Raw genomic sequence first — 11,908 nt, forward strand, 5'->3', positions numbered from 1 at the left:
AGTCGAGGGGTGCGAAGGCTGTGCGGGTCGCGAAGTTGGTGCGAGGGAGTCCGAGAGCAGCCGGTGTGCGAGTCGAGGGTTGGATCAGGACTCTCGAGTGTTGTGTGCTGCTGTGCGGTGCGTTCGAGCGTGGTGGTGCGAACCTTCGACGAGACTCGAAGGCCTGGTGCGAGCGAGGGTGTAGTGCGTGTGTGTGTTCGAGCGGGGCTGTGCGACGAGGGCGCGCGTGGTCGTGGGGCCGTGCGACGAATCTGGTTCGAGCATAGCTGTGCGACGAAGTTGTTGCGCTGTTGCCGGAAATCGGTCACCGGAAATTAATTGCCGGCGAGCTTAACGGTATAAAAATCAATTTTATATATTGAATATATTATATTAAGTTTATTAATAAATTCTGTTTTCATAATTATGTTAAGTATAATCAGTTAACTAATAATTCAAGTTAATTAGTTTATTTTATTATTCTGACTAAAGTTGCGAATCTGACTTTTGGACATAATACTGGATTGGACCTAAGACTTTTGGACATAAGATTTTGGACATAAAACATGGTTGGATTTAAATTTAATTGGTTTGGTAAAGATAGTGGACTAATGACACTAACTAATATTAGTATGTTCACTAGCTTTGACTCCTAAAAGACGTTAAACTCATTATAATAGAAAAGTAACGAAGATTCACAAACAAGGGGTTTAGTTATCGTTTACTTCGAATTATTAAACCATATAGTCTTAGTTACGTAGTAGTTGTTAATATTACCAACGACGTAGCACTAAAGCTTTTATTTAACGGTTTAGGTCCCAATTTCATAAGCGGAACGTTCGATTAAGACAGCGAAAATTCTCCGTTACAAGGTACGTACGCGTACCAGTTTAATCCCAAGTATTAGTATCATGATTAGGTTGCAATCTATGTTATTGGAACCTAGAAGCATGATAGGGAATGTTTGATTGATTGAGATTGTCTGGTTAGACATTTGTAATTGAAATTGATATGTTGCATGGAATGCGTAATTCTATCGTAGTATTTCAAAGAGCATTGTTAATCTATCCATAGTGTAACAAGGTTGTTACAAGAGATATGATTTGAGCATAAAGAGGACAGGTAAATGATTCTATGTATCCATAGTGTAACAAGGTTGTTACAAGAGATACGATTTGAGCATTTTAATGAAGAGAACAGGTAATTGATTCTATGTATCCATAGTGTAACAAGAGTGTTACAAGAGATACGATATGTGGTTATGAAATGAATGGTTAATATTAAAATGAATTATGGCAATATCTTGTAGCTGGACTCCCTACAAGTGATGAACAATGGGGGGAGTGTGGGACTTGTCCTACGCTCCTACGCAGGCCTACTGTGACGACAGTAGTGTCCTTATATTTTTGACACTCAAGTAGGCGGAAGGTTCCGTTCGATCTTGGGGGTATGCATACTAAGGTGATGGGTGTGAGACGGCTCGAAACCGTATTTGCATTTCATCTAACAGACCTAGTGTCTGTTAAGGATTCAGTAGCCCGTATGATTCTAGTAAGATGACGGTGCCCGTTCGATGCCAATTAAAGATTAAAGATTAAAGGTTAAAGGATGTAACATAGTGTAGCATCATGCTTAAAATTGTTCATGTGTGCATCATTTATGTTTACATGTATTCAATGGTTCATTACGTACTCAGCATGGCTGATTGTGTGTTATTATGTGTTTGATGAACTGCGATGAACCATTGATGCTACAATGGGGAGCAGACTAGGTGTGCTGGTGCTGCTGCATAATCTCGAGCATACGGGGACTAGGCTTGGGTATTTACATTTAAAGTATTTTGAAATAAGTATTATTGGTTTTTCTAAGACTTATATATGGTTTGTGGTTTGAATGAAAGGGGTCATTGATGATTCCCGAGTTGTATTTTATTTTAATTCCGCTGCATTTTAGTTTTCAAGTTAATGTTTTAGTTACAACCTTATTATGGTGCCATGCGCGGGTAACACGCCCGAAGTCGACGCGACGCAGCAGGGATGGGCGCTCTGGATTTCGGGGGTGTACAACCAGTCCATGTACCAAGCAGGGAATGATTGCAATTGTGATTTCGTTTCGTGTCTTGAACTCGAATGTGTTGTTTGATTGTTCAAATCGAAGTTGCGAAAGATTCTTGCAATATTCAAATATGAATAGGTTAAGAGGATGTACAAGGATGTTTCAAAAATAGTGTTAAATTAAGACCTTATTTTTGCGACAAAACTATTTTCTTGATTAAAACGATCGTTTTATCTCTTAAATACATATATATACATATATAGGATATATGTTCGAAAACCTTTAAGGATACTTTATGATATTCCTTGTTATGGTTGTGACGTCTCATGTGAGATGTTTGTGTTGCAAGTCAATAAAGACTTAATATTTGTTCGTGACAATTGCTTGCTATATGTGCAATGTGTATGGATTAAGAAAGGACAGGATGATGTGTGTCACTGAGATAGCTATTATGTTATTTTCAGCGTAGAATGGTTCGGGAGGGAGGCACGCCTGAAACCTCTCTGAATATCGAGCAATCGATACGGGTTGCTTGGTGCAAATCACTGCCAATCTAGCCCAAGGTCACAATCGTGAAGGGATTTATCCGAAAAGGTTGCCCGTAGGAACCACCAATACTGAATGGGAAGGGGACCTGAAGATTAGAGAACTGGGTTGGGGAATTCGACAAACTTTTCTTCACCCTATCCTGTCCGGATGAGAAAACTGTGCCCTTAGCGAGCTACTACCTTCAGGGAGATGCTCATTTCTGGTGGACCCAAGCTAAGAGCAACCTCCTGAGTCAGCCTAGTTTTGGGTGGGAAACTTTCAAAAAGGCCTTAAGGGACAATATTACCCTCCATACCTTAAGAAGCAGAAAGCCCAAGAATTTATGATGTTGGAACAAGGGACTCTGTCTGTTGAGGAGTACTACCGGAAATTCATCGAGCTGATGAGATTTGCCCCGGAAATAGCACCTACTGAGGAATCTAAAGCCTCACGTTTCGAACAGGACTTACCCTTGACCTGCAAGGAAGACTAGGGGGAGATACATTCACCTCTTTAGATCATGTGTTTGGCAAAGCTGCTCATCTTTATGCCATCAGGAAGAGAGAGGAAGGGGGTAAGCAGGGTGAGAAACGAAAGGATAATCCAAACCCTGAGGTTCAGAAGTTTGAGAAGAAGCATAATGGGAACCAAAACCATCAAGCCTCTCAAAGGAATTTCGGTAAGGGACCCAATAACAACAACGCTAATCCCAACAACAATAACCGCAATAACAACACCAATCACCGCGATCTGAGCGTGTGTATAGGTGTAGAAAGTGCCCTAACAACCATCCTGGTAGAGACTGTGAGGGTAACAAGGTGGAATGTCGAGAATGCGGGAAATTGGGACATAGGGCATATGAGTGCTACTCGAAGAACAAACTGATCAACCCCAATGACCAAAAGAAGGGAATTATGGGGACAAGCCCCGAAATGGAAATGGAAACGGGAATGGAAATGGGGGAAGTGCTTACAATGGGAATTCTAACTACTCCAAGCCTGTAACCAACACCAATAATCAGACATCTAATGGGAACAATGCAACCAATTCCCAAGATAAGGGCAAGGGAAGCTGTATATGATGTCGACTAGAGAACAAGAGGCTCGAAGGGATGTTGTCTCGGGTACATTTTCTATCAACTCCACTCCTGTTAAAGTATTGTTTGATTCTGGAGCATCATTGTCATTTATTGCCCATTCAACTGTTAGGACTTTAACATTGATCGAGTCGAGTCGATTTTTATGCCTATAGTCATTCCGTCTGGGGAGACTGTTAATTGCTCTAAAAGATTTCTAAAAGTGCCACTGAAAATAGGAGAGAGTTTCTTTCCTTCTGACCTGATAGAGTTTAACTTATCAAACCTAGACTTATTTTGGGGATGGATTGGCTTGGAAAGTACATGGCTAAGATAGACTGCGATGCGCAGAAAGTGGAACTGAGAGATTTCAAGAGTGCTTAAGGAGAAGAGTACATACGGAGAAACCTCAGAATACGAGGTATTTATCAATCCAACAACTTAAGAACTATGTAGACAAGGGATGGCCTCTCTTTATGTGCTCGGTGAGAAGAGTTGAGGATGATCCGTTGAGGCCTGAGGATGTGCCAGTAGTCCGAGAGTTCCAGGATGTTTTTCCTGAAGATATACCTGGTATGCCACCAAGGAGAGATGTAGAGTTCACCGTTGACCTAGTACCTGGGACTGGACCAATTTCGAAAGCCCCATATCGAATGGCTCCAGCAGAAATGAACGAGTTGAAAAACCAGTTGGAGGAACTACTGACAAAGGGTATATTAGACCTAGCATGTCACCATGGGGAGCATCCGTCTTATTTGTGAAAAAGAAGGATGGTAGTTTGAGGTTGTGTATAGACTATCGGGAGTTGAACAATGTCACTGTGAAAAACAAGTACCCATTGCCTAGGATTGATGACTTGTTCGACCAACTTCAGGGTGCGGGGATGTTCTCCAAAATAGACTTAAGGTCAGGTTACCATCAGTGAGGATTGTTGATCATGATATACCTAAGACTGCTTTCAGGACTAGATATGGCCACTATGAGTTTACGGTAATGCCTTTTGGGTTATCTAATGCACCTGCAGTTTTCATGGACTTATGAATAGGATCTTTCGACCCTACCTCGACAAATTTGTCGTTGTGTTCATAGACGATATACTGATCTATTCTAGGAGCAAGGAGGACCATGAGGGTCATTTGAGAGTCATTTTGCAGACACTTAGGGACAACCAACTATATGCGAAGTTTTCGAAATGTGAATTTTGGTTGGAAAGAGTGTCATTTTTGGGTCACTTTGTCTCCAAGGAGGGTGTCAGTCGATCCTGCAAAGATCAAAGCCGTGAGTGAATGGCCTACTCCAAAGAATGTCACAGACATAAGAAGTTTCTTGGGTTTAGCCGGTTACTATAGGAGATTTGTGAAAGACTTCTCCAAAATAGCAAAGCCATGACCACTTTGATGAAGAAGGATTGTAGGTTTAACTGGAATGAGGACAGTGAGAAAGCCTTTCAAACGCTCAAAGAAAGGTTAACATCAGCCCCTGTCCTAACCTTGCCTAATGGGAATGAGGGATATGATGTGTATAGTGATGCGTCCAAGAATGGGTTGGGTTGTGTTCTTATGCAAAATGGGAAGGTCATAGCTTATGCGTCTCGGCAGTTGAAGCCATATGAAGTCAATTACCCAACACACGACTTAGAATTGGCCGCAATAGTGTTTGCCCTAAAAATCTGGAGACACTACCTTTACGGGGTGACTTGTCGAATCTTCACGAATCACAAAAGCCTCAAATACATCTTCACCCAGAAAGACCTTAATATGAGACAGCGCAGATGGTTAGAGCTCATCAAGATATGACTTAGACATCCAGTACCATGAGGGTAAAGCCAACGTCGTTGCTGATGCGTTAAGTCGCAAGTCTAGCCATAGCCTGAATACATTAGTCGTTGCCGACAAACTTTGTGAGGATTTCTAGACTCCAGATAGAAGTTGTTCATGAAGGGGAGGTAGAAAGATTGCTGAGTGCCTTAACCATCGAGACCCAACTTTCTAGACGAAATAAGAGAATCAACCTGGGGATGTGAAGCTTGAGCGAGTCAAAGCAAAGCTTAAGGAGGGAAAAGCAGAAGGGTTTGCGATCCATGAGGATGGAAGCATAAGATATAAGGGTAGGTGGTGTGTCCACAAAAATGTGAAGAATTGAAACAAAAGATAATGGGTAGGGTCATAACACGACTTATTCCGTCCACCCAGGGGGAGATAAGTTTATATAAGGACCTCAAGAAGATGTTTGGTGGCCTGGGATGAAGAGCAGTAGCTGAGTTTGTTTCCAAATGTCTAACATGCCAGAAAGTCAAAAGTGAACACAAGAGACCTCAAGGAAAGATTCAACCTTTAGACATTCCGACATGGAAATGGGACTCGATATCCATGGATTTCGTTGTAGCCTTACCTAGGAGTCGGGGAGGCAATAATACCATATGGGGATAGTGGATAGACTAACCAAAACAGCAAGGTTCATACCTATGAAAGATACGTGGAGTATGGAAGCCTTAGCCAAGGCTTATGTGAAAAATGTCATTCGATTGCATGGAGTACCCACGAGTATAGTATCAGATAGAGATTCGCGATTCCTTTCGAATTTCTGGAAAAAGGTTCAGGAAGCTTTGGTAGTGAGCTATTGATGAGTACAGCTTTCACCCAGCTACAGATGGTCAAACCGAAAGAACTATTCAGACCTTAGAGGACATGTTGCGAGCATGTGCCTTAGAATACCAAGGGATCATGGGAAGACCATTTGGACCTCATAGAATTCTCATACAACAACAGCTACCATGCTAGTATTAAGATGGCACCATTTGAAGCACTATATGGGAGAAAGTGTCGTAGCCCTTTGTGTTGGAACGACATTAGTGAGACTGTGGTGTTAGGACCTGAGATGATTCAGGAGACATGGATCAGGTCGATTCATTCAAGAAAAGATTAAGGCTGCACAGGACAGGCAGAAATCCTATGCGGATCAGAAGCGAAGGATGAGAATTACGAAGTCGGGGAAAAAGTATTGCTTAAGGTGTCTCCAATGAAAGGAGTGATGCGATTCGGGAAAAAGGGGAAGCTAAGCCCTAAATTCATAGGACCATATGAGATTCTGGCGAGAGTAGGCAAAGTCGCTTATCGCCTAGATTTGCCCAATAACTTAGAAAGGGTCCATAATGTGTTTCACGTATCCCAACTCCGGAGATACGTACCGATGAGTCACATGTACTTGAACCGGAAAATGTCGAAATAGACGAAACCTTATCCTATGAGGAGAAACCTGTCCAGATCCTAGACCGCAAAGTGCGTAGTACGAGGAATAAGGACATCAGAATTGTCAAAGTGTTGTGGAGAAATCAAAATACTGAAGAAGCCACCTGGGAAGCCGAAGATGCAATGCGTCTGAAGTACCCTGAGCTTTTTCAAGAGGTACGTGAGTTACGGGGACGTAACTTTTCTTTTAAGGGGGAAGAATGCGATAGAATTTCGCGCTTTCACCCTAAAGTATGTTAATTATGATAGTTATTGTAATTATTGCTGATCTGTTGTGCGAACGTTAGAAAACGCTTATGAAATTTTGGGACTTAGAATGCAAAAGATCGTGTTAAGACTGGCTACCTCCAAGTTTCGGGACGAAACTTCTTTTAAGGGGGAAAGCCTGTAATACTCCGTATTTTTGGAATTAATTCGTAATAATTAAGAAATGCCAAGAAAATAATAAAAAGGTATTTTAGTAGTATTTACAGAATAATAAGAATATAATAATATTAATACGAGTCGGTTGTGTTAATTTCGGATTTATAAAGGTTAAACCGAGTTCACCCGATCTAGGGTTACCACTTTTAGAAGAGTATAAAAAGGGAAATAAGAGGAGGAAGTTGAAAAAACCCTAAATTCTCACTCTCCTCCTTCAGCCGTCACCTTCCATCTTTCCTCTCAATTTCTCTCTCCTCACTCGCTGGTCTCCTCTCTCGCTCGTCTACTCTCTCTCTCGCTCGTCTCCTCTCTCTCTCGCTGACCTCTCTCTCTCCACCTCTCTTGTACCGGAGTCTCGTGTGCAGTGGTGCACGCTGAGTCGCCTTGTGGTCGGGTGAAACGACGAGGGCCAGTCGAGGGGTGCGAAGGCTGTGCGGGTCGCGAAGTTGGTGCGAGGGAGTCCGAGAGCAGCCGGTGTGCGAGTCGAGGGTTGGATCGAGGACTGCTCGAGTGTTGTGTGCTGCTGTGCGGTGCGTTCGAGCGTGGTGGTGCGAACCTTCGACGAGACTCGAAGGCCTGGTGCGAGCGAGGGTGTAGTGCGTGTGTGTGTTCGAGCGGGGCTGTGCGACGAGGGCGCGCGTGGTCGTGGGGCCGTGCGACGAATCTGGTTCGAGCATAGCTGTGCGACGAAGTTGTTGCGCTGTTGCCGGAAATCGGTCACCGGAAATTAATTGCCGGCGAGCTTAACGGTATAAAAATCAATTTTATATATTGAATATATTATATTAAGTTTATTAATAAATTCTGTTTTCATAATTATGTTAAGTATAATCAGTTAACTAATAATTCAAGTTAATTAGTTTATTTTATTATTCTGACTAAAGTTGCGAATCTGACTTTTGGACATAATACTGGATTGGACCTAAGACTTTTGGACATAAGATTTTGGACATAAAACATGGTTGGATTTATAATTTAATTGGTTTGGTAAAGATAGTGGACTAATGACACTAACTAATATTAGTATGTTCACTAGCTTTGACTCCTAAAAGACGTTAAACTCATTATAATAGAAAAGTAACGAAGATTCACAAACAAGGGGTTTAGTTATCGTTTACTTCCAATTATTAAACCATATAGTCTTAGTTACGTAGTAGTTGTTAATATTACCAACGACGTAGCACTAAAGCTTTTATTTAACGGTTTAGGTCCCAATTTCATAAGCGGAACGTTCGATTAAGACAGCGAAAATTCTCCGTTACAAGGTACGTACGCGTACCAGTTTAATCCCAAGTATTAGTATCATGATTAGGTTGCAATCTATGTTATTGGAACCTAGAAGCATGATAGGGAATGTTTGATTGATTGAGATTGTCTGGTTAGACATTTGTAATTGAAATTGATATGTTGCATGGGAATGCGTAATTCTATCGTAGTATTTCAAAGAGCATTGTTAATCTATCCATAGTGTAACAAGGTTGTTACAAGAGATATGATTTGAGCATAAGAGGACAGGTAAATGATTCTATGTATCCATAGTGTAACAAGGTTGTTACAAGAGATACGATTTGAGCATTTTAATGAAGAGAACAGGTAATTGATTCTATGTATCCATAGTGTACAAGAGTGTTACAAGAGATACGATATGTGGTTATGAAATGAATGGTTAATATTAAAATGAATTATGGCAATATCTTGTAGCTGGACTCCCTACAAGTGATGAACAAGGGGGGAGTGTGGGACTTGTCCTACGCTCCTACGCAGGCCTACTGTGACGACAGTAGTGTCCTTATATTTTTGACACTCAAGTAGGCGGAAGGTTCCGTTCGATCTTGGGGGTATGCATACTAAGGTGATGGGTGTGAGACGGCTCGAAACCGTATTTGCATTTCATCTAACAGACCTAGTGTCTGTTAAGGATTCAGTAGCCCGTATGATTCTAGTAAGATGACGGTGCCCGTTCGATGCCAATTAAAGATTAAAGATTAAAGGTTAAAGGATGTAACATAGTGTAGCATCATGCTTAAAATTGTTCATGTGTGCATCATTTATGTTTACATGTATTCAATGGTTCATTACGTACTCAGCATGGCTGATTGTGTGTTATTATGTGTTTGATGAACTGCGATGAACCATTGATGCTACAATGGGGAGCAGACTAGGTTGCTGGTGCTGCTGCATAATCTCGAGCATACGGGGACTAGGCTTGGGTATTTACATTTAAAGTATTTTGAAATAAGTATTATTGGTTTTTCTAAGACTTATATATGGTTTGTGGTTTGAATGAAAGGGGTCATTGATGATTCCCGAGTTTATTTATATTTTAATTCCGCTGCATTTTAGTTTTCAAGTTAATGTTTTAAGTTATCGTTAACCCTTATTATGCCTTGCGTTCCATCGCGGCGGTAACACGCCCGAAGTCGACGCGACGCAGCAGGGATGGGCGCGCGTGGATTTCGGGGGTGTTACAACCAGTCCATGTACCAAGCAGGGAATGATTGCAATTGTGATTTCGTTTCGTGTCTTGAACTCGAATGTGTTGTTTGATTGTTCAAATCGAAGTTGCGAAAGATTCTTGCAATATTCAAATATGAATAGGTTAAGAGGATGTACAAGGATGTTTCAAAAATAGTGTTGAATTAACCTTATTTTTGCGACAAAACTCTTTACTTGATTGAAACGATCGTTTTATCTCTTAAATACATATATATACATAATATAGATATATTCGAAAACCTTTAAGGATACTTTATGATATTCCTTGTTATGGTTGTGACGTCTCATGTGAGATGTTTGTGTTGCAAGTCAATAAAGACTTAATATTTGTTCGTGACAATGCTTGCTATATGTGCAATGTGTATTGGTTAAGAAAGGACAGGATGATGTGTGTCACTGAGATAGCTATTATGTTATTTTCAGCGTAGAATGGTTCGGGAGGGAGGCACGCCTGAAACCTCTCTGAATATCGAGCAATCGATACGTGACTTGGTGCAAATCACTGCCAACCTAGCCCAAGGTCACAATCGTGAAGGGGATTTATCCGAAAAGGTTGCCCGTAGGAACCCACCAATACTGAATGGGAAAGGGGGACCTGAAGAATTAGAGAACTGGGTTGGGGAATTCGATAAACTTTTCTTCACCTTATCCTGCCCCGATGAGAAAACTGTGCCCTTAGCGAGCTACTACCTTCAGGGAGATGCTCATTTCTGGTGGACCCAAGCTAAGAGCAACCTCCTGAGTCAGCCTGGTTTTGGGTGGGAAACTTTCAAAAAGGCCTTAAGGGACAAATATTACCCTCCATACCTTAAGAAGCAGAAAGCCCAAGAATTTATGATGTTGGAACAAGGGACTCTGTCTGTTGAGGAGTACTACCGGAAATTCATCGAGCTGATGAGATTTGCCCCGGAAATAGCACCTACTGAGGAATCTAAAGCCTCACGTTTCGAACTAGGACTTACCCTTGACCTGCAAGGAAGACTAGGGGGAGATACATTCACCTCTTTAGATCATGTGTTTGGCAAAGCTGCTCATCTTTATGCCATCAGGAAGAGAGAGGAAGGGGGTAAGCAGGGTGAGAAACGAAAGGATAATCCAAACCCTGAGGTCCAGAAGTTTGAGAAGAAGCATAATGGGAACCAAAACCATCAAGACCCTCAAAGGAATTTCGGTAAGGGACCCAATAACAACAACGCTAATCCCAACAACAATAACCGCAATAACAACACCAATAACCGCAGATCTGAGCGTGTGTATAGGTGTAGAAAGTGCCCTAACAACCATCCTGGTAGAGACTGTGAGGGTAACAAGGTGGAATGTCGAGAATGCGGGAAATTGGGACATAGGGCATATGAGTGCTACTCGAAGAACAAACTGATCAACCCAATGGCCAAAAGAATGGGAATTATGGGGACAAGCCCCGAAATGGAAATGGAAACGGGAATGGAAATGGGGGAAGTGCTTACAATGGGAATTCTAACTACTCCAAGCCTGTAACCAACACCAATAATCAGACATCTAATGGGAACAATGCAACCAATTCCCAAGATAAGGGCAAGGGGAAGCTGTATATGATGTCGACTAGAGAACAAGAGGCTCGAAGGGATGTTGTCTCGGGTACATTTTCTATCAACTCCACTCCTGTTAAAGTATTGTTTGATTCTGGAGCATCATTGTCATTTATTGCCCATTCAACTGTTAGGACTTTAACATTGATCGAGTCTGAGTCGATTTCTATGCCTATAGTCATTCCGTCTGGGAGATGTTAATTGCTCTAAAAGATTTCTAAAAGTGCCACTGAAAATAGGAGAGAGTTTCTTTCCTTCTGACCTGATAGAGTTTAACTTATCAAACCTAGACATTATTTTGGGGATGGATTGGCTTGGAAAGTACATGGCTAAGATAGACTGCGATGCGCAGAAAGTGGAACTGAGAGATCCTTCGGGAAAAAGAGTGTCATATAGGAGAATACCTCGAGAACCCGGGATTGAGGTGATCAATGCCATACAACTTAAGAACTATTAGACAAGGGATGGCCTCTTTTATGTGTCGGTGAGAAGAATTGAGGATGATCCGTTGAGCCTGAGGATGTGCCAGTAGTCCG

General features: G+C 41.8%; 1 protein-coding gene across 4 annotated transcripts; it reads left to right on the forward strand.

The window, feature by feature from the left end:
- Positions 1-257: 257 nt before the first annotated feature.
- LOC130592218 (uncharacterized) lies at positions 258-11,582 on the forward strand. 4 transcript variants are annotated; one of them, XM_057396414.1, is made up of 5 exons: positions 258-336; positions 795-851; positions 1,746-1,799; positions 8,517-8,573; positions 10,228-11,582. In XM_057396414.1, the coding sequence occupies exon 5, from the start codon at positions 10,234-10,236 to the stop codon at positions 11,299-11,301; it is 1,068 nt and encodes a 355-aa protein (XP_057252397.1). In that variant the 5' UTR covers positions 258-336; positions 795-851; positions 1,746-1,799; positions 8,517-8,573; positions 10,228-10,233; the 3' UTR covers positions 11,302-11,582. The 4 variants fall into 4 exon arrangements, with proteins under 4 accessions (XP_057252397.1, XP_057252399.1, XP_057252398.1 ...); XM_057396416.1 differs by lacking the exon at positions 1,746-1,799 and having other exon boundaries at positions 309-336; XM_057396415.1 differs by lacking the exon at positions 258-336 and having other exon boundaries at positions 760-851.
- The last annotated feature ends 326 nt before the right edge of the window (positions 11,583-11,908 follow it).

This window comes from Beta vulgaris, chromosome 7 (genome assembly GCF_026745355.1).
Source record: "Beta vulgaris subsp. vulgaris cultivar EL10 chromosome 7, EL10.2, whole genome shotgun sequence".
In the NCBI taxonomy this organism is placed as follows: domain Eukaryota; kingdom Viridiplantae; phylum Streptophyta; class Magnoliopsida; order Caryophyllales; family Amaranthaceae; genus Beta; species Beta vulgaris.